Genomic DNA, 24,514 nt, shown 5'->3' with positions numbered 1-24,514 from the left:
ATACAAAAAATATTTTTTGATTAACTCTTATGTGATAGAAAAATTGTTAAACTTTAAATTATTTACTTTTCAAAATATCTATTCTAATTTGTACTTTAATTTAAAACAATAGCTTTTAAAAGTATATAGTTAGCAACATACACAATAATTTAAAATATTGATTTTCAAATAAAATCTTTCTTTGTAAAAACTTTAAATTAGTAAAAAATATTTTATACTTAATATTTTAAGCAACATGTATGTAATATATAAATTAGTCTATAAGTTAACAAAATAATATATTAACCGCTGGGTGGCACATTAGTCTGGAGGTCGCTTTTGAAAGATACTATTAGTAAAAGTTGGTCAAAAAAGACAGCTATTTTTAATGTAATATTAATTTTTAGGTATTGTAGAGGCAAAATTAATCTTTGTTTTAGAAGTTTTGGTACTCCCTAATATATTTATCTGGCTACTTAGTCTATTTTTCTTATACTACAACTTTAGTTTTGTGTTTTTGCTAGTTTAAAAACTGTTGGCCATTAATTCCAAAAGTAGCCTGAAATTGAAAGTGTGCTTTCAATTAGCATTTTTAGTATATACTAAGAAAAAGTTTTAACAAACTCAAACGAACATAATTAAAAATTTAAATAATGGTTTCCTATTGTGGGTTATATGGTTACTAGCCATAAGCGGAAAACAGGCTAAAGAGTAATAAAAGGGCAATAGTTTAAAGCTTAAACTAGATATTTTGGATTTGATGATGAAGAGCAAAAAAAGGCCTCAGATGTATTTGAGGGCAGTTTTTAAAGAAGACTTGTCGGAGAGGGCCATAGCTTTTTCTTTTTTTTTTACGAAAAAAGTTAGTAAAACCCCGATTTCGATACTTTAAACTTTTTGTTAATTATAAACTTATTTAACAACGATATAAGCTTGTAATGCACTAAAACAATTATATTTTAGACTTATAGATTTGAAACTATTGGCGTACTTATTGATTCCTCAAAACTTAAGTTTTTACCATAAAATAAAACCTGAAAGATTAAGTAAAATTAATAATTAAAAAAAAAAAAAACAATTTGAAAAAAATCATGTAGACTCAAAAAAAATATTTTCAATTAAAATGATTTTTTTTTTCGGTTTTAAACATTACTACTTTTCCATTGGTCTTATAATATGAAATGTTTGTTAAATTATTGAAATTTATCTATAATGTCATAAAACTTAAAAAATTGCTATCTTGTTAAAAATCAAATTGTACTTTGAAGAACATAGCAGGTAAGTTTAAAAAATATCAATTAACTTGAGTAACTCTCCTTTAATCATTTTAAAGCACTATTTATATGTGATCATAATACTTTAAATTTTTTAATTAAATCATAGTTTTAAACAAGTGTAAAAAATTATTCATTTCAATTACTTAAGTAAATCCTTTAGAAACAAAAAATATAAATTAATTCAGGGTGATACAACACACCTTAAGTTTTATTTTAGTAATGTTTTAGTATAAAAATAATCTTATTTTATATAAAAGCTGATTTATTGTTATAACTAAGAGCCTTATTGTATTAAAAAGTATGCATTTTTTGTTAAATTTACAACTTTTAATTAAAAAAGTTGTTGAATACCGATATGTTCAGTAATAGTATACATGAATAGAAAAAAAACTTTTAAAATAAATATCCAAGCATACAAATAGCTTTAAAATATACATTTTTATCTACTAAAGAAACACTGTAGTTTTATAATAAGTTTAACTAAAACTATCACAGGTGATGGAAGTTAATCAAGTTTATATCTTAAAATAAAAACTTTAACTTTTCAATATATAAAAAAAAATACTGAAAAGGAAAAAACCAGAACTCAAGAGTTATTTAAGTTTATTCATAAAAAATAAGTGAAATATATAAAACACGTAAAACAATAAGTAAACCAAAAATAATTTAAAAAACACTGTTTCTATGAGTTTTATATTTATATCATAACCACAAAAAACTTTGAGAAGAACAATATAGCGAAGTTTTCTTACTTTGTCATATTTTTATTAAAAGATATTTTAATGTTTACTGTAAGCGAAAAATTGAGAACAGACAATTAACAAAAGAAAGTATCTAAAAGAAATACAGTCAAGTCTAAACCAAAAAAAAAATTTAAATTTATTTTTTGATCAACAAAAACTTGATACTAAATTTTTGTTAACCAGATAAGTTTAAAAAAAACATTATCAAAAACATTATTCTTAGTTGAAAATAAAGTTGAACATCAAGCTGCAATCAAAAAGTAATATTATCCAATACTAATAGCATTTATTAGAAAATAAATAAAAGTTAGGTTCATTCACACTTTAGTAAAATTGCAAACAAATAATTAAAAAAAAATTCTTTTGCAAAGTACATTTAAAATTTAAAAAAATATATTTACTACTTTAGTTTCAAATTGAGAGTTAAAACTATAAAGTACTAAAGCAATTAACTTAAAAGTTATAAAGAAAGTTTGTTATAAAAACTACTATGAATAGTGCAACTGTTTGTAAACATTTATCAATAAGAAACTTAAGTTTTTACAACACAGTAAATATAAAACTAGAAATGGCAAGGTTTTAATACAATTACATAAATGTCAAAGAAAATAAATTCAAACAAAAACTTTTCAAAAACAGTCTATTTAAGGATTTTACATTATTTAAAGTCTATTTACATGAAACTTTTAGAAATTGTTTTTATTTCAGTATTCAATTTAAAACAAGGGACTAAAACTTAAATAGTATAAAAGAAATTAGCCTAACAGCGAAAAGAAACTGTCAACTTGGTAATAATAGTACTAGTGTTCAATTTTGTTTGAATGAGCTCATAAACTTTTTTATTTCATACATTTGTTGCTTCAGCAAATCCACTTCACTTTTTAGCACCTGAAAGATAATTTTGAACAAAGTGTGCCTTAAGGTTTTATTACTAATTAGATCAAGTTTTTCATACAAGTTGCAAGAAACAAGTTAAAAGTAAACTTTTAAGTCGTTTAAAACGTAATTAAAAAGATTATACAAACGATTTACTAAGGAAATTATATTTTATGGTCAATTTATAGTCTTACATATAAATTTAACAAATACATATTTATATAAATCAAAAACATTGCAAAATTGGAATTTGGTTATAAACTTAGACATATACAAATTTGGTGGTTAAATTCAAACAGTGTTTAAAATATTAAAATAAACTAACATGTTGTGTAGTTCTGGCGTTGTTTTCTAATTCCTGTTTTCATTTAAAAAATTATAACTAAAAAATGCTTAAAAAAATAGAGTTGACTGTTTGCAGTTTTGAAGTTAATAAACTTGATTACACATTTATAAAATTATTCAAACATTGCAAGTTTTTAGAAATTTCCATATAAAAAAAAATTGTCATAAACTGATAAAACTTTATAAACTACTAAAAAATTTTTAGTTTATTAACAAATTATTATTTTTTTATTAGTTTAAAAATTAAAACTAATGAAAAACAAAACTGGTAACTGCAAATTTTTAATTAGTTCATTATTGAAATCATAAAGGATATTTTTAGCATCTATTTGAAATTCATAAATACTAAAAATTTTATGTCTTTTCTGTTTTTGAAGCAAAAAATTCATCCTTAATGACAAAACATAGCATAAACATATGAAAAAATAAAAGGTAGGTAAATTGAGCCAAAAACTGAAGCAAATTTATGTTGGTCGAAATTGAATACCTAAATGAACAAAAGTAAAGTTTAGATTACTCAGTAAAATCAATTAAAAAAAGTCAAAGAAGCTAGTCTAAAATCAAAAATCTCAACTATCCTGAATATTTCAAAAAATCAGATTTTACGAGCCTGAGTTTTTCGAAACTGGCCTGATATAATCAACCTTTTAACAAATTGAGATGTCCAGAACATGTGTGAGGCCATGTTAAGTGAACCTGAAATTGAAATAAAAACTTAAGCTAGGGTAATACATGGAAACCTATTTTACTCTACTTAATTTAACAAAGTAGAAAGAAAATTTTGGTTTCAACTGGGTGGCAGTTAGTTATTTGAAAAGTTTCTCCCAAGTTTTCCAATATTGTTACCAGACTTTTAAACAGGGTTGCCACTGATTAAAATTTTTTTTTCCATGCTTTCAAAATTTATTTCACGTATTTAAAAGTACACACTTTTGGGTTTATTTTTAAATTAAGATAAGAAACTGTGTAAATAGTATAAAAACATTGAAAAGATACTGTAAAGCTATTTTAAATATGTTTTTTAATAAAAAAAATTTGATGATGACAAGTTTTTTTTTTATATGAGAGACTTTTTGAGTCAAATTAAAATTTCACTACGGAACATGCGTAAATTGTTAAAATTCCATTTTTATTTCAAAATTTCTCAAATTTCAGGTTTTTCCAGGTAAAGTGGCAATCATGTTTGGAGTACATCAATATTTCTCCCAATTTAGTACATAATTAAACCGGAGAAAAATATCTAACAAACAACCTTTAAAATCAATGAAAACTCAATGTCTATACCCACGACTCTGTCAAAAGTAACAGTTGAGTTGCTTGAAACTTCATCAAATTCTTCAAGAGCAGACTGAGCTGCGTTCGCAACAGCAGAATGGAACTTCATCACTGAAAGCAGATGCAAACCCACTAGTAGAAGCAGATGGAAGCTGTGAACTAGAATGGTGTGGGTGGCCAGGGGAGATGCAAGCGGCTTCGTAGTTAAGTTGGAACTTGTCAAGCACTGAAACCGGCTCATACTTGTTCAACTTTGCAAGTTCTCAGTTCTTTGTTCATCTGAAAAATTAAACTTTTGTCGAAATTTATTGCAAAGGTGTAAAATTATGCAGACGTAATAACCAAATGACTTTAAGGCCTAGGGGGGTTCAACACTTTTTTTACAAAAAAAAAACTTTGCTTTATATATGAAAGCTTTAAGTACAAAATACAAGCAAGTTTTAAAAGAATATCAAAAAAACATTTAACTTTTGAGATACTTTTTTTAAGTTTCCAATACAAACGTATGGACCATAAATTTTTGAGGTCAATTTTCTCTGAAATTTTAAAAATCACTAAAAATATAACTCCCCTTTCAATTTTCAAGCAATCTTCTTAAAATGTTCAGGAAATATTTCTTATATCAAAAGAAAAAAAAATGTTACTTATAAACTTCAATATTTAAAATTTAAAAATATTTATGATAAAAAATTAAAAAAAAAAGAAAACTTTTACTAAAAATGTTTTTAAGTCCAAGCAACGTTTTTTGTTATTGTATAAAGCTTAGACTGTGAAAGTTTGAAGAAGATTGTTTGAAAAATGTAGGGTATAGATTTTAAATAAAATAGTCTTTTTTTGCAGTTTTAGTTTTCCCTTCCTATAGGGAACCTATGATGCGGCCCGACTTTGACTGGTCATATCTCAAAAAATAATTCAAATTTTTTTAAACAATAAAAAGCATCTTGAAGCTTAGAGTAATTTTATTAATTAAACATTAATTAATTTTTACAAGATTAATTTGTAAAAAACATGGCTTAACGGTCTTAAGTTAGAAGGTTAATTTTTAACAGTGATAAAATAAACATCATGTAAACTCTTACAACTAACATTTAGGATTGCAAAAGGTTTTTTTGTAAATTTCTTCAATATTTTCGGAATTTATTCCAGGTTTTTAAAAATCAAGTCTGCTTTTATTTAATTTTTAGTATAAATTAAAAATAAGGTAAAACAAAACTGTATTGAACAGTATAAAAACATTGAAATGATAATGAAAGCTACTTAAATAAAGTTTTTTTTTACTACAAAAACTTAAAAGGACACAAAAAATACAAACTAGTGATATATTTTTGATGTCTAATCAAAATTTTGTTATTTAACATGTAAAAATAGTTTAAAATTCCAAGTATTATAATAAATTTTTATCAAAATTCAAATTTTTTTAATATATTAATCAAACTCCAGGTTTATCTAGGATTCCAGGATTTTTGGCAACCCAAAACTCTGTTGTAAGCGAAAAATAGTTTTTGTGGTATAAACAGGGTTGCCACTCTTTGAGCCAAAAAATCTTCCCTGAGTGACCAAAAATTTCCCTGAGTAACCTTAAATTTCCCTGAGTTTCCCTGAGTATTTTTCAAATCTTAAAAAAAAAAATTTCTCTTCTAACACAAATTATTAATACCTCATTCTCATTTTCTTCTTTAATAATAAAAGGAAGGTTGTATGTGTATGCTTCTGCATTAAATTTATGAAAAAAACTGTTTTCAAAAACTCTATTTTATAAGGTTTAAACCAATTAAAAATTAAAAACTAAATTTTTGCACAACTTTGTGTAAACTTGTTAGTTAACTTTCTACATAAAAGAAAAACTAAAAATAAAAAGTTTATTAGAACTTTTCAATGAATAGTTAACAACAACTTTCATTTCTCTAAACTATTTGATTTTACTAAAGTAAATATAAATTTAAAACTTAAAAAAACTACAATGTTAATACTAAGAATATTTAAGAACTAGCCGCAAGGCTAAAAAAATTCTAAATAACCACTTAAATAATAAAAATTAATACTTTTGAACAAAATATTGAAACTGGATTAACTAAACCTCATTCTAGATCTAGAAAAAAATTTCCCTGAGATTTTCAAAAACTTCCCTGAAATTTAGAGAAAAAATCAAAACTTCCCTGAGTTAAAATAAAAATGCCAAAATTCCCTGAGTTTCCCTGAGATTTTCTACATTTTGAAAATTCCCTGAGATTCCCTGAGTTCCCTGAGTGTGTGGCAACCCTGTATATATATTTTTTCATGTTTGTTTAAATAGAGCGGTAATTACTTAAAAAGCACTACATCTTTGACTTTGCTGTTAATTTTAACATATTTTTAAAAGATAACACAACTTCTGTAAAAAATAACTTGTATTATTACAATAGATTTTTATAACTAAACCATCAAAAATACTAATAAATCACAAGAAATTAAGAAACAATGAATTTTTTACCTTATTTTATCACTTTTTATTTTTCTAGTTTGATGCAGATGATTTTTTTTCAAATACAACTTAAAACATCTTTATTTTATCATTGAACCAAATCCAACTAAACTATTAAACTTCTACAACTTAAAATATTTTTACAAATAAGTTATGTTCAAAGTTGTACAACTTACCTAGAATATTCAAATAGGGATCAGGTGGGCTTAAAAAAGTATGTGTGATACCAAAGTCTCCTTGTATGTTCTTCCATATTGAAAATGCCTTGTAATCCAATTCTAAACCTAAAAGTTAAAAAACAACAATATTAATAATTTTTCAAAATAAGTGCTTTTACAAACTCACTTGTTAAGTATTTATAAAAGTTTATAAAACTAATGAGTTTAAAAAGAAACCTTTCACTAATTCCTGGTACACAACAAGTGTTAATTATTTTTATATATTATCAATAAAAGTTCATTGAAACTTAACATGTTATGAACAACAATTCGAAAAAGAGTGAATAAAAGGTACCTAACACAACAGAAATTTTGTTTGGAAACTCAATTGAATCTGAATCTGAGTGTTAGTTTGTTTTTCCATAGTTTGCTCTGAAGTAGTTCTCAATTTAAGCCTTATTTTGCTCAAAAAAAGCAGTTGAACGATTGGTCTCTTGTATTTTATTTTCTTTTGTTATATTTTCAAGTGTGCCAAGAAAAACCATCGCTATAGATCGAAACAGGATTTGGCACTTTCACTATCAAAAGTTCTCAAAAAAACCTTGCAGTCCACTATGGCTTGACAGTATTCTTCTATGTTGTATTCCACATAATTTCTAGTTTCCTGCATTTTTTGTTATGCTTGAATTGCATATTTTGTTTAGAAGACAAGCTTTATTTTTCTAAAGTATTAAGTTGTTTATTAAATATAAACTCTATAGGAGGATTCAAATTTGGGCTCTTGTAATGTGTAACAAAATAAAGATCAATTTCATCTTCATGGTTTCTTAATATCAGTCTACAAGTATTTGTCATGGTCTGTACCGTCTTTTTTGCTTCCTTACAGAGTTGCTGGCTTTAAAGTAATTTAAAGCAACCAACCTTATACACTCTTGTTTGGGAGTTGTCTTAATTTTGTGATAGTAATTAGTTGCAAAAATACTATCACAAAACTCACCAACACAATTTTTTTCTTTTGCTGAGATAAACTTTCTTTGGCATTGGAATTTTTACCTACTTAAAATAATATATAAAGAGAGTAATGAAACTTATTGTCAATAAAAATTTTTGAAGAAAATATTTATAGTAGTCTTTTTTGAGGATTTTAATATTCCTTTGCTCTTTTATCTTGAAAACTTATTTAAGTCAAATTACTATGGAAGAACTGTCTTAAAGTTTACAAATATGGGGAATAACCTAAACTAAAGAAAACATTAGACTCTGTAAAGGGGACAACCAGCTCAAATAATATGTAGTTAAGTAAGAGTTGCATGAGTCATATCTTAAAAAAAAAAAGGTTAGAAAACAAAAAACAGCAAAGTGTTGAGAGTATAGACAAAAAATTATATCATTAGTACAAAATTTTTTTTATTTTTCGCTAAAAATTTCTCATGAATAATTACCTTTTTTCAAAAGGGTACCCGAGGGATATTATTAATAAAATCGAGGCAAAGAAACGTTATGATAATCTAAATTGTGTATTTAGATAAAAAAATCAAGGAATAAATCAATTTTTATAACAAAGACAGAAGTTCGCAACCGAAGGTAAGTTAGCTACAAATTGCGAGTAAGTTACTAAGTAAGAGTTAGCTAACAAGTAGAATTTTGCTGCCAAGGTTAAGTTAGCTACCAAAGGTGAGTTAGCTGCAAAATATGAGTAAGCAACCAAATAAGAGTTAGCTACCAAGTGAGAGTTGGAAACATATTGAAGCTCTTTAGCACGTTTAGTGCCTAAAAAGATAAACAAAAGTAAATCTAAAATTTATACAAATTACTCATCTCAGATTATCTTTATTAAAAAGCAAAACATTGCAAAAAATCTTTTGATACCTACAGATTTAATTGAACTTTAAAGAATTAAAAATATAAAGTTTAAGACATTTTTATACTACTTAAGTACTTTGTTGCTATTAAGTTTAAAGTAAAATATCAACTTTTGATTTTAGTCATGAGTTGAATGTTGTCAAATGAAATTTCAGTGGTTGACACATATACAAAAAAGAAAACATCTCAAATAGTGATGATTTTCTTTTGGAAGTTTTATCATAAAAATAATTGAATATATACTATTGAAAAAACTACACAGCAAAAAAATAACTTGCAATATAAAAAAATCTATTTAAAATAAAATAATTAAACTATAAATTTAATATGTTGTATTTAAGATCTTTATTGTATTTAAAATTAGTTCCAAATGTTTAATAAATACTTACATAAAGTTTTGAATACATTTATTAGCTCGATTAAAACATTTGTACTGCAGTTAAATTTATTTGAACCCTTAGTTGGGTTATGTATAAATTTAAATTTTAGTAACACTTATACATAAAGGGGTGTTATTGTTTTTAGAAAATTGGTTTTACTTTTTAATTACAGCCATAAAATATTAAATATGAAATGATTTTTAAAGAAAATAAAAATTTAACAAGTTTTTAAGATATAGTTGGTTTTGTTTTTTTATTGTTGATTGTCTCAGAATTTTGATCTACCTATATGCTAAAGCTAGTGTTAACAGGTCAAATTAGGAATTGTTTTTCAGTAATAAAAAATATTTTTATTCAAATTTTTTAAACAAAAAAATTTTAGATAATAGATTTTGTTATGAAGACAAGACCAAATTTTTATAATATCTTTTTGAAAACAAATTTATATTAATCTAGTTGAAATAAAATTTCAAATACTAAAAATATATGTTTTTTTACTTCTTAAGCACTTTACTAAGTATTTTCAGTTTCTCGTATTTTCAAAAAATCCTATTCTAACGATTAAAGTTTTAGTAAAATCACTTAATAACCAAATTTTTAAATAACCATATTAAAATTAGTTCTTAATAAAGTTTGAGTTTTTATGACTTTTTCAAATTTTTTTTTTATAATTTGTTTATAGACTTGCATTCAATAAAATATATTAAAAACATATTTGATTCGTTTTTACAGCTGAAGATTTTTAGCAATTAAAGATAGATAAAACATTTAAATATAAAATGTACTCTTCACAACCTTAACAAATTTTTTTTATAAATATAAGATAATTGTATATCTAAAAAACAGTTTTAATGAAAAGCTCAAGATTTTTTTAAATGTTTTAAAAAACAATATTATTATGTGCATTCAACTTCATTGTTGCATTTATTTTTATTAGTCCTAAAAGTTAGGCATTTTATCTGATAAAAGCAAGTTAACTAGTTACTTTGAAGATTAATTTAGCAAATAACTTTAGACTTGTAAATAACTGTATAACAATTATAAATTTTAAGCTTTGCTTATTTATTTAAATAAAAACTGTGATTTTTATTATTTTTTAGTTTGAGTGAAAGTTTTTATGGATTTTCACAAGTTGCAACAATTAAGAAACCTAATGGGGTGTGCTGTTAAACAACATAAACTGCCTTGTATAAAATTATTTCCCATACTTTAAGGTTCCATTTATTTTTTAAGTTTTAAAATAACTTCAAGTTTTAATATAAATTACAATAACATTTAGGTAGTTTAAATTCCTGTGCACTCCCTATGACGTATCACGCATCGTCCCTGATCCTTGTTATATTACAGGTTCTTAACTACAGTTTGTTCTTAACTTTTTTGAGCTAGCTAAGTCCCTAACTTATGAGTTACAGTAAAAGAAATATAATAGAACTAAATAACAATTACTAATAAAAAATAAATAATAAAAAAGAAAATAAAAATCGACCGATGGCACGGGTAAGGGTTAGGGGTATTATAGACACTAAGAAAAAATGTAAAAAGTTAAAGTTTTTTTTTTCAAACCGTGCATAGTTTACCCTTCTTGCAATAGTGTCTTGTACAAAAGTGACCCCTCATGCAAAATTGATCCCGTAGAAAAGTGTCTTCGTGCAAAAGTACTTCTTCGTGCATATTAGACTTCTACCCACTTTTTGCAAACATAAAGTGGTACAAATTAAAAAAAAAGGTGTGACCCTCTCCTACTCCTATATGAAATTAGTAAATAGTTCAATGGATGTTCTGATACTTTTATTTAAAATTAATTGTAATTATATATTTTAAAATGTAAGTTTATACTTGCAAACTATGAGTTTAAAATGAAATACAAACTATATATTTTTCTTATTCTCATGGTTGTTAAATGACTTTACTTATCACTTTATATTTTTAACTGAGTTCATTTACCAATTACTAAATATGATACAAGCAATATTTGTTTTGAAATAATATAAATTAGACTTTAAAAAAAAAGTTTGCTTACTAGCAAGCTGTGGAACAATTTATCAAACTTATCTTGTCCTTTTCGTTTTATTTTTTCTAATATAGTTAAAGGATGATATTTGTTATATATTCTAATAATAATCTAATCTCTTTTAGGTATCTTTAATTAAAACATTTTAGAGAATTATTAACCTAAAAAGCAAGTTTTTGAAAAGTATTTAAAGTCTTGGAAATTGTGTTTGAGTTTCAATTTCCTTCCTGTTACTTTTTGTGTTTAAATTAGTTTTTTTCAAGCTCTATCCATATCCAGAATAAAGTACAAAAGATTAACACTTTTAATGTTATTATGTTGATAGTTTACAGTTTTAATTATCAAAATATTAATACTTAATTATCCACAAGAGTTGTTTCATTCAAATTTCATAGCTGTTTTACATTTTTAATTCCACTTTGATTTGTTAAAATATGTAATACAGATTCATTAACTGTTATAAGTTGGAAATGGTTTCAAAACTTATAAAGAACAATATGTTATAAAAATATTTTGAAAAAAACATTCAAGTAATTTTCAGTGCACTGATAGATCAGTCAGTAGCTTGAATATTCTTAAAAAACCAACAATAAAAGATTTAGACTATTTTTAATTTCATTATAACATTTAAGAACTTTTTCAAAGTACTAGAACCGTATATACTATATATAATATTATATCAAAATTTTAAACATACATTTCTACACATTTAAACTACAGTTGCAAATATACCTTCTCTTTTCAAATAATATGAAATAAAGCTCTTATTAACCATTAATTGCAATACTGCACAATTGAATCTTAATACTGTCAAATCAACTTGCAAAACCATGGAATTTTTTTGTCAAATTTTTCAAACTTTAATTCTGACAGAAGAAGACTTGAGAGAAGAAGTTGGAAAGACTAGCCTGTATAAAGACAAAAACCATAGTGCTGAAAAAAATGTTCAAGGGTAGACTTCAAGCTTTTTTAAACTGCAAAAAAATAAACTGTTTGTAGTACAAATCAATGTGTTTTAAATTCAAAACACTATTATGTAGAGCAGTGGTCTTCAGGGTATGCAGCTGTGCAATTTAGTGTGCATGAAAATTATTCTACTGTGCAAAAATAATTTTAATAAAATGAAAAGTATTTTTAAAATGAAATTTTATTTTGTCTTTTTCTATTATATTAGGCAAACTATAACTTAAGCTAGCAGTTCTTAACACATTTTTTTGTATATGTAGATACTCAAAGTATGTAATACTGAAATTTTTTAATTAAAACTCTACTTTTTGTAGTCTAGTGCGCACAGAATTTTATATTTCAGTTAATTGGTGTCCACAGACTTTGATAAGGTTTGTATCACTGATGTTGAGCAGTGTTACAATGCAATTTAATGTTTTCTTTGTGTTACAATGCAATTTAACAAGGAATATTCTAAGTAAAACAATGTTTGTTTTCATATTTTTTCATTTTGTTAAAGTATTTTTAAATGTTTAAATATTTGTTAAGCATATTTTTAAGTTTTACCTATTTGTAGTTAAAAATTAATAATTTAACTTGAAAATATTAATAAATAATAAGTATGTTTTACAGTTTTTTTTAATGACATACAAAAAAATTGTTTAGCAAAAGTCAATAGTAAATTTTGTTTAAATTTTAGTTAATTTTTTATTAATTAAAAAACTTAAATTTTTGTAAGTTTAAATGTGATAAATTACAGTTTTTTTTTCTTTAAAAAAATATGTGCTCTGTGAAGTTTTTATTAAGCTACAATAATTAAGATTACAAAGTACATCGGCTTTTAGTTCACAGGTATGGTTGTTTTTAATTGTAAACATTAACCACTTGTAAGTTAGTTTGTAAAATAATAGTTTTATATTGTTTAAAATTTTTTTTTTGAAAAATAATAAATAACAAAAATTATTTGTTCTTGTTCAAAAAAAAAAAAACTGTTTTGTAGAAATAAAACAATTTAAGCATCTTTTAAATTTATCTTACATAGTAATGATAAAATTTTATTTAAGGTTGGTCAACAATTGTGTTTACAACTTAAACAGGCATCTTTTAATAAAAATGTTAAGTAACCATAAAAAAATGTATATTTTTCTATTTCATAGAAATATTTCATTTACAATGTTTCAATTATTGTTAAGTACATTTTATTATTAAATTAAATCAATTTTTTTTTTATTTAAATATAAAGAAAAATATAGTTGATATATATGCATAAAACTGCAATGCTATCTTCTTCTTAAAATTATTCTCTCTTTTTTTTTTTTTTCTTTCGTTTACTACAGTGCGTGCTTAATAACTCTCTCGTTTTAACAGCTTTAACTAAAATAAAAACAAAATATGACAAGTATTTGGTCTCGTAACCTGGTAAAGTCGCTGAAAAATGTAAGAAAGATTGCTGAGAAGTACAAGGTCATCGCTGTGAACACGAAATTTCCGGGCGACCCTTTGGGCAGCAATCCGAATTGGAGTGATGAAAGCAAGATTGATGAAGCTTATAAGTTCATCAAAAAGAACGTGGAAGTTACCAACATGATTTCATTGGGTTAGTTCTTTATTTCAATATTTTATTATCTTTTTTAAGTTGCTGATATTGTAATCAGATCAACATACTTCTTATTATTTCGTTGCAATTTTTTTTCCTAAAGTTCTTTTTTTCAGTTACTCAGTAAGATTGTGATTTTAGTCTCAAATATAATTAGTTTAACTTTTAGAATAAAGTGATTTAAACGGGAACCCGCTCATTTCCAACCCGTGATCATTTCTCACCCGGTCAAATCCGAGAACCGCTTATCGACCAAGGGTAAGGGTTAGGGCTAACAGTGATAGTAAAAATAAATTTATTATAGATAAAAATAAGACAAAAAAGTAAAGGAAAACAAAAATGAGTGGGGATTGTGCACGGGTGGGAAATGGTCGCGGATAGAATTGTTATTAAACCGATATGAACGAACCTTATCAAAACATAAACAGGTTTATCTTTTTGCGACCAGCAAGGCAACAAACCGCAGGACCACATTTTCAGCTTCGACATGAGGTTTGACAAAGACGAAGAACAGAAAAGGGAAGAGTCCATGGACCTTCTGGTGGCAAACGGGACCGATTTCGACGCGCTGAGAGATCACGGGTGCGATCAAAAGGAGGTAATTGACGGCATCAAGGATTTGTTCGGAGACGAGACCATCACTTGGGTGACGTTTCAAGGGTGAGCTGATAAAGTGTTTGTTTGTAGTTTAAACCAGGGTTTCCTAAAGTTTTTCAAATGAACCTCTTTAAAGTTATAAAAAAAGCTATAGCTCCTTCCACAAAATTACTCAAATAATTATCACTAATAACATCTAAAACCTTATTTTATTTTTTCTTCCTTTCACTAGCAACTCCAGAATATCTACTGTAAATTTTTCAAAACTACTATTTAAAACACCTAAAATATTTTTGTTTGCTCTTCTTCAGCAACTCTAGAATATTTAGTTTCAAATTATGACCTTAAGTGGCTCCTTTACTGCTCAATGGCTCTTTTTGCCCCAAGAAGGCCACCTGGTTCACCTTGGGAAACCCTAGTTTAAACTAATGCTTGTTAAGTTTAAGTTTAAACGAGGCATTTAAGTTGAAAGTCAATTACAAACTGGTATGCTTGATAAAGTCTTAAAGTTTAACAACTGTTGGCTATTTATAGCTTTATTATGTTAATATAGTTTTTACTCACAAACATTTTAGAAAAGCAACGCGGAACGTAATTTTTGGACAATAATTGGTGACATCTTAGATTTTTACTTGGTTACACTGGTGTCTGGCACCTTTGTGCCACTTTTTCAGGGGTCATCACTTTTATTTAGTTCTGAATTTTAAATTTTACTTTTAACTTTAAAAGGTAATCAACATTATTGATTCTAAATTTCATAACAGGTGCAAAGATCTTGCCTACGTCATGAGAGACCTTAGCAAGTCAAATCTACCAGAAGACGTCACTGATTTTAACAAGTTGGTTAAATTTGTATACAGTTTACTTTAACAAAAATTAAAAGTTTTGATAAAGCAACAATAAAAACTGTAAGTTTTAAAATGCACACTACAAGTATCTACACGAGCTTAATTGATTTCCATAACTGAATAAAAAAAATTGTTGTTTATTGCACATATTTCTTGTTAATCGTTCAACCATCGAACATTTTAGGCAAATTAAAACCCTCTTTCCCACTCACATCGACCTCAAGTACCTGGTAACGCGCCACCCGCACTTCAAAAACGTGGCTGGGTGCGGACTGGTCAGGGTCATGAACTACTGGGGGCTGGAAGCCAGGAAGAACCACGACGCGGGCAGGGACGCGGAAACGGCCATGCGACTTTTCTTTTATTGCCGCGAGAACCTGTCGGACTACTGGGAGTACAGGAACAAGCTTTGGAGCTTGTGAGAAATTGCAAGGAATGTAATCCAGCTACTGCGGCTGGTGATTAGTTAATTGATAGAAATTATAAAATAATCTAGTATATTTGTATATATCATTTGTAACTTAGTGTATAGAGATTACTCATTTTTACTTTATGTTTTATTTCACAAAGCTTTTTGAAAATATACAAGTTTCATTGTTAAGTAATAAATTTTATTTTATTTTTTTTCGTAGTGAAACAGTATAGAAAATAAGTTTAAATTTAAACGTATGAGTAAATACAAACTTTAGAGTGTACAAAGTTATATCTTATATTTATAATAAACTTTAAAAAACAATTATAAACAATTTGTTTATAAATTACTGAAGTAATATTTTTGATTAATCTGTTTGGAACAACCTACAAAAAAAATAAAAATTACAAAAAAATTTTGGAAATTAAAAAAAAGGAATAATAGTTAAAAAAATAAAAAATAATAATTGTGTCATAAAATTAAATTTTGAAAAAATCGAAATTAAAACAAAAATTAAAAAAAGTCAAAAAAATCAAAGCAAATTCTTTTTGACAAAAAATAAAGTTTTGATGATCAAAAAACTTTTGTAAAATTAAACCAATGAGTCTAAAGTTAGTAACTTGGTTATTAAAATTAATACAGTAGTAAGTAAGATATGGGAATCTTACGTTCTGCAGGCAGAGTTCTTCTCATTGAAATGAAACCACTTGTTTGCAAGCATGAATTTTATAGCATGAAAATAACTATGCAAAATCAAATTTCAAAATGGTTGTATACAATTAAATTTACACTATATTCTTATCAGTTTTTAGCAACCTTATTCTGATGACGGGCTAAACAAAATTGATTATCTTTTTTTTAATAAGTGACTTATGTTTGAGTATTTAGTTAAAACCATTACCAAAACCAAACTATTCAAAAACTTATTTTAATTAAAATTTTAGCATACAGTAGAGTAAATTTTAACTTATTAAATGGTCGTTTCAATACTATAGTTATTTTAAAGATTTTAGAGGAAAAGTTCTCTAATGCTATCTCTAATTTTGTCATTAAGCTAGCAACCTAAAAACTTCAGAAACTGTCCAAAGCATGATGTAAAACTGATTTTCTTGACCTAATTTGAAAACATTAAGAAAATTAATATGAATAAACTGATAAAAAAAAAACAATTCTTTTAACTACAACACTACTAAATAATAAAAAAATCTTTTCAAAATTTTATTTTTATTTTATAACAAATGTTTTAATTTTTTCTTCGTTATTAGATATTATTACCTGTAGGTTGTTTAATTGATTTTATTTTTAAGTCTGAAAAAACATAACATTTTATTTTGTTGTTTATATAAAAAGTTTTAGATAAATAAAATAAGTTTTTTTTTGCATAAGATTTTAAAAATCTCATTATTTTTTATCAAAATAAATGCACAATTTTTTTTTATTAATAAAATTGCTTTTTATTTTTAATTCATCAAATATTAATTGAAGTTAGTAACATTATTTTTAAACAAATACAGAAAATATCATGGATTATAAATTTTTGAATAGTAGCTATATTTGTCAAAAAAGATTGATGATATTACAGGTATAAGATGTTTTTTTAAATTTGAAAAAAGATTTATTCAAACTAATTTGTTAAATTTTTTTCTTAAAGATAAGCCTTTTTATTCATATTACTTTTGATTTTTATCTTAAGTTTCAAACTATGGGATTTTTTTAACTTAAAAATTTCAGTCTGCAGAAACCCTAACAAAAAGACCACGCGACGCCACTGGTATGTATAAATTGCCCATTAAATTTTAGTATAAACAACAGCATTTTAAATAAATAATTCGTATAGACTTTAAAATTTGTATAAAATTATGAATAAGTAGTCTATTTAAAAGTTAGAAGTTTAATTGGTTGTAATATCAATGGATGTAATATTTTGTTTTTCTGTTGAAAATAAAACTTATTAAAAACAAAAAAATACGAAACTTAAATAGAACCAAGTACTAAATTTTCAGAAATAATAAAAAGCTACTGCATAATATCAAAACATTCAAATTGTTATTAAGAACTTAATTTTTAGAAAAATGATCGTGTTATTTATTTTAAAAAGAAACGTATAAATATTTAGTTAGCTTCGGAGAACTTCACAAGCAAAGATAAATATAAATAAATATTTTTTTACTTCTTTAACACTCGTTTAATGTAAAACGTTTTTTCTATTTGTAATTTCATAGCTTGCATTTATAATTTCATACAACAGTAAATATTAATATATACTAGCATATTTATGATGGAATTTTTTTATTATCCCACTTAAACATATGTCTAATTCTGTTTTATCTACTTAACTGCTTTACATCTTCTTAATAAGCTGTACTTATCGGTAGATAAAAGTTAAAGTTAACAATAATCCTACTTTGATTCAATATATTACTAACATTTTAACTTATTGATTTAAATGTATTTAGTTATAAAGTTTTTTTTTTGAGTTTTGTAATAATCTGATAAGTAACAACATATGTTCAATTTTATATAGTTATAACTTATATTTAAGACCTTTTTACTATAGTTTTAACAAACTAAATTATAATTTTTAGTAAATATAAATAAATACCTAACTTATAGTATAAAATTGTTTAATTTTGTCAGGTTTCATCAACCAATTAAAAAAAAAATTCATTGTTTTACCTTAGAAAATGACATTAGAAACTATAGATTATAATAAAACAACTCTATTTAAAAACCAATGAGTTTCTAAATATTTGTTTAGTTTTAGTCTCTCTCTTGTTAGTTAAGAACATTTTTTTATCATTGACTCAAACTTTTATCATCATAAATATTTAAATCAGTTTAAGTCACAATTTTTATTTCAATTCTTATAGTTATACAGTACATTAAGCTTTTAGTAATAAACGCAAACAAATTAAAGCTAATAATTTATTTTTCTTAAAGTCTAAAACATTATTTTTTGTTGAAGTTTGTTTAAAACAGTATACCAGTGATTGTTTAGTTGTACACCTGTAAACAATTGTGTACTTTTTTATTTGACCTCAAATTAAAATTGTTATTAGTCTTGTTTATAAAAAGTGTCACACATAGGGACTTAATTAAAATGTCTGGTTTTCGATCGTTTTCGACCGTTTATAATAGATTGTTAAGGAATAAAAAATTGTCGTTTTTAATTTTTATCTTTAAAAATTATTAAAGTTTAATCAAAACGTAGTTTATATTAACATTTGTTTTATAAAGGATTTTAAACTAATAAATATTTTGAAAACTAACAGTTTGAATATGAAATAAATTACACTATTTATACTTAAATTAAGTAAACACACTAAAGAATTTATTATATATTTAAAAAACTATAAAATTATAATATACATACAAATAATTTAAACTGGTGTTTAAGTTAATAAGTTTAAATGGCACTAAAATAATAAATAATTAGAATCAAAAAGAGATTATTAAAGTTTATTATAACTACTCACTAGTAAGTAAAAGTTATTAGACTAATATGTTCAAATTGTTATTCTCATAAAACATAAAGTTCATATTATAATTTAATTTTATTGATGTTTTTTTTTAAATATTGCTATATAAATACCTGTTCAGAATAAAAGAAGTATCCTTTTATAAAGTTAGTATTTGTTGATGTATATAAATAGTAACATAAACGTAACAAATCACAATTTAGAAAAATCATAAAATTATTTTAACTCCGAAGTTTTGGTTTATCAATAAATTAACAAAAAAAAATTGCGAATTAACCAAAAAATTTAAATCAATTATAATGTATAACAGAAATATTTAGACATTAAGTTTTTTTTCTGGTTTTTTATTATAAACAACTTTTTATAAGTGAAATAACTAACAGGCAAATTACTGCTAAAAAGTACATACTTAAAAAGTCACACCTTTACAAAATAAAATAAACTTAAAAATGAAAACAAAAATTTGCAATTAGGACCATTTTAGGAGTTTTTTTCCGAATTATTAATGCCAATATATTTTTAACTTTTTTCAATTGACTATAATCAGTTTATAGTATAAATAGTATAAATAGTATACATAAATGTCCAACATAATATTGAAATATAGACTTAGCGATAATTACAATAAGTAATGTTCACCAACTGTTAATAAAAAAGTGAAGAATCAAATTTATTCTTATTTATTCTACGTTTTAAAGAAAGTTACTCTAGCAGTTTTTAAAATTTAGAGATTCAAAATCTCTAGAAATTTAAGAAATAAATGTAAAAGAAATATACTTTTTGAAGAATGTTTTAGCCATAATGGTTTTTTATTTAATTGAAGAAATAAAACAAATTGTAAAACTTCAATTAAAAAATTAAAATTTTTTTAGTAAAAGTCATTGTTTTTTTATTGAAAAATTACTGTTTCAAAAAGTTAGTTGACAATTTTAACAATGCGAGTTATATATTTGGAATTATTTTTTTAACAAATTACTTGTAATTAGATTAGTTAAACAATTAAAAGTACTGCTATTAAACTCAGAATAGTTTAACAACAAACTTAGATATTAGTAATCTATAACATTAATCTATAAGATTAAACTTTACTTACAAATAATAATAAGTTATTACTAAAAAAAGTGCACATACAATGACAGTTCCAAATAAAAAATAGAATTAAGACTTTACTGTTGAACATAAACCATAGATTTAAAGTATTTACCTTATAATGATTAAACTTAAATTTATTTTAAGTTTTGTAAAAAGGTAGTGCAAAAATAATTTTAAAATAAAATGATTTTGTAACAAGTTCAATAAGAATAACGTTACTTAGCTTGTCTAATCTATCATAATAAACGAGAAAAAAAGATAATTGATATTATTTAACAACTAACAGTTTAAGTTGAATCTAATTAGTTTAAGTTATAGATAGTTGTAATTTGTTGTAGCTGATTTAATAATTGGAAGGATTTTTCGTTATTTTAATTGAATTGTTTTGGATATAATTTTTTTTAAGAGTATTTTCAAAGGTATAATTAAAAATGACAATTATGAATAAACCTTTTTAGCTTAACACAATTAAACATAAAGATAAATTTTATATGTGGAAATATCTTTAAAGCTTGTAAGACTTTTAGTTTAGTTAAGTTAAATTTTTGTTTAACGAACAAACTTCGAAAAATAATGGCTTTTTATAATTTTATCAAATATATTTTATTTAATAGATGGTTGTAATACATATTTTTTTTTGTACAATTTATTTTGTATTTTATTGAATTCTTAAACAAAACTATTAGATTTAAAGTTAATGGTACATATAATTAGTAAAGTATTACAAATCAAGACTTAACACAGTACTTTTAAAATAATAAGTTTAAACAAGTTTTTAGTATATATTTAATAAACATATTTTAATTTTATTACGTAACCTACATCCTGGTATTAATTATGTTTATAATAATAACAAATAACTTATGCAATCAATAGTTAGTAAAAGTTTTCGAAGCTATAATTCAATCTTTCGAAGCAGTATGAAGTAACATTTTTTAAAAGATTTGCAGGAGTAAATTTAGTACTTAATTAATGTTTTAGTTCTAAAAAAAAATTATTTAAGATAATATTTTTTCATCTAATTATAAATACTGAATCAAACAATATCAATTTGATAAGTCAAAAAAAAAAAAAACAGTATTGATAGCTTTTTTTTCAGAATTAAAGTCTATTAAAGATCATTATTGATAAAACGGATTCTAGCTTTATTCTAATTTTAGAATTCACGCATAAATACTTAATTGTATAGTTTGTAAAGCTTATTACATGAAACTCTAAAAAACAAAGTAAGTTATCTAAATTATAATTTTTTAATTAGGCCAAGTACAAATACTCTGTCTCTCTTAAGTATATTTTAATAAATGTTTTTACTTGTGAAAAACCATCAGTTGAATTTTTTAATAAAGTTAGGTTAAAGTTTTAGACTTTTAGTTTTTAGTATAGTATAATTAAGTCAAACAAAATAATACTAACAGTAAAACTAGTTAATGAAATTATACGTAAAGCAATGGTCAATTTTCAATCGAACAATTTTGAGGTTTCATCGGATGAAAATGAAGAATATGTGGTGAGTAAATACAACTTAAAAAAGTTATTATTTATTTTCCCAGTAGACTTAAAAGTTGAATTATTTATATCTAAGCTGAACTAAGTATTGCAAGTTTTGTTGTAAAATCAAGTACTTAAAAACAAATATATTTTGTAGAAAGCTAGTATATCGAAACGTCTTAGAATTATAAACTTTATTATTTTCTGACAGTAAATTTACACTTGATCAATTCAAATATTTAATTGAAAACAATTTTTTGCAAAAATATAAAATTTAAGTTTTACAAAATTGCAAAATATTTTGCATATTATTTTAAATAGATTTAAAAAGTTTTTAAACAACAGTATAATTAACTAACATTGTTATATGCAGTTTCATATTTTAATTTTGCTTGAAAAGGTCGCAACGCAATCTCTTGCCACCGAAACCGGTCACGAATAAAATATACAATTTGCATAAATCTATTAAAATAAGCTCTTTACATCCCAGTAAATTGAGCATTCTTTTTTAGTTAAGGCAAATAACTATACAATGCATATTATTTTAAAAACAAGAAAGCATGTTTTTTATAAGTTTTTGTAAAACCTACTAAAACAATCTAAATTAAAAAACTGTTTGTCATTTAGAACCTAAAATTTAAAATTTTTCAGATGACCGCTAACGAACTAAAACAAAAAATTGAAGTGTTTTATGTGAAGTCACGAAGTGATCTTCGTAAAATCGACGATGCAGATGAAGTAAGGGGATTCGTGAGTCAACTTAGCAAAGATTTGGATCAATACTGCGACAGAGTTATTGAAAGTATGAATCACTTTGTCGAAAACGGTGAAATCCAAGATGTAGATAGCACTGAGGATCCCATACGTATTGAGGAACTACATAAGGAAAATAAAAGCCTCCTGTCGTTGTTCAAACCAATCAGGGAAGAGAATTTTGAAGATTCTGAACGCATGAAAGTGGTCAAAGAAGAGATGGGTATTTTGGATGATGTTTTAAGGATAATATATCAAATACGAGACGAAGTATTTCGAGAAGCTGCTGAAATTTTGAACGATTTACAGAACGAATGTGATGTATGTGAATGTTGCAAGTAACAAGGATTTACTTTAGAGAGAATTTAGTTCTAAGGATACTTTAAACAATAATATCATGTATATTTCTCGTTCGATGTTTATACTTATTTGTTTTGATATAAACTGTCAAAGCATCATAACATTTAGTTTGGAAATAATATTTCGTATTTGGCTAATTAATTCTTTTAACTGGTGTTTCTTACTTTTGACTTTACATATTCAAAAACAATATATCTGAAAACTAAAAAAAAAAAATTTTTTTTTGTTTAAAAAAAAATAATTAGTTTCAATTTCATATTAAAAAAAGCTATTTATCATCTTTAAAATGTTAGCAAGTATATAAAGATTTCTGATTACATTATTTTAACCACGCTACTATACCAGTTTTTAAACTGAATTTAAGCATTTTCATGATATGTTTAGTAAGAGTACAAATATAAATAAATGTTATGTCTATTGCAACAAAATAAGCAGCAGTTGAAATTTAACTTTGTCAACAACTTTGTCAATAACATTTAAACTTTGTAATTGGAGACAAAGGGTAAAGTTGTCAACTAATATAAATGTCCATTGATTAATTAATTGTTAGTGTAAAGAAAAAAATACTCTTTTATATTAAGTTCATTTTAAAATTTTCAAAGTTTTTATAAACATTTATAAAATTTGCTTATAAAGTTTAGATGACAAAGTCATTTACATTGGTTTAATCTATACTACTAATGCCTTAAATTATAAGCACACTAAAAGTATTAATCAATGAAATATGAGCTATTTTTATTTACTCAAAAGCCTGCATATAAGCTTTAGCATTTATGAAAACATAAAAAAAAAGATCTTAATTATCATAAGTAATGTTTTCCTGACTACCAAAAACTTATTTACTTTTACCTTATACATTTTTTTAACAAAAAGTTAAGTTTGAAATTGTAAAATTAATTTTTACCAAGTCTTAATTAAACTTTACCATGTATAAACTAATTTTTAAATCTTGAAACTTATATTTATAATTTTTAACGTTACTTTTAATTCTTGAAAATCACCTTAGGCCTTTTGCAACTAAAAACAGCTTAAAATCAAAGTATACCATAAAGCGTTTGATTGATATAAATCATTAACTTAAACAACATGTACTTATGATATTTTCAGTGAAATTACACCTGCTTTAAACTTATATCACAACTAAAAATGTTTACCAATAAGCTGATAGTGACTTAAAAATTTTAGATGTAGTAAACGAACTAATAAATGCTATCCGTAAATAAGAGTTGCCATTTTAAATCTATTTTGATTCAGAAAATTACTCAACCATAACTATTTTAGACTAAAGTGTAAAATATTTTTAATGCTCTACAAGATTTCTTTGTTTTTGGTATCAGCTTGTTGTACAAAAAAATTTAGAAAAATATTGAAAAAGGTTAATTTTCTATGTTGTGGGTCACCTGTGTTGCTTTTTAATTTTTATTGCAAAAAATTTAATTGTTTTTCGTCATTGAAACTAAAAAAACATAGCACAATAAAAATACTGGAGGAATCTTACTTTAATTTTTTCCGTAGTTTAGATCAGTGACATTCAAGTGCACAAAACTTACTTTAAATACACAAAATTATTAAATA

At 24.4% G+C, this 24,514-nt stretch overlaps 1 protein-coding gene across 1 annotated transcript; it reads left to right on the top strand.

The window, feature by feature from the left end:
- Positions 1-13,705: 13,705 nt before the first annotated feature.
- LOC145832938 (CCR4-NOT transcription complex subunit 7-like) lies at positions 13,706-15,777 on the top strand. Its single transcript, XM_082940140.1, has 4 exons — positions 13,706-13,910; positions 14,339-14,570; positions 15,272-15,346; positions 15,540-15,777. Exons 1-4 carry the CDS (start codon positions 13,706-13,708, stop codon positions 15,775-15,777), a joined length of 750 nt encoding a protein of 249 aa, XP_082796266.1.
- Positions 15,778-24,514: the final 8,737 nt, after the last annotated feature.

Source organism: Thalia democratica, chromosome 4 (genome assembly GCF_965202585.1).
Source record: "Thalia democratica chromosome 4, ktThaDemo2.hap1.1, whole genome shotgun sequence".
NCBI lineage: Eukaryota > Metazoa > Chordata > Thaliacea > Salpida > Salpidae > Thalia > Thalia democratica.
Note: the sequence above shows the minus strand (reverse complement) of the source record. Positions and strands in the feature narration are given on the sequence as shown.

What these genes read in the sequence shown, in the direction of transcription:
- LOC145832938 (XM_082940140.1), top strand. Translation starts at nt 13,706, where the DNA reads ATGACAAGTATTTGGTCTCGTAACCTGGTAAAGTCGCTGAAAAATGTA. An exon ending in TACCAACATGATTTCATTGG is followed by an intron (nt 13,911 to 14,338) that starts GTTAGTTCTTTA and finishes AAACATAAACAG; the next exon opens with GTTTATCTTTTTGCGACCAG. An exon ending in ACTTGGGTGACGTTTCAAGG is followed by an intron (nt 14,571 to 15,271) that starts GTGAGCTGATAA and finishes ATTTCATAACAG; the next exon opens with GTGCAAAGATCTTGCCTACG.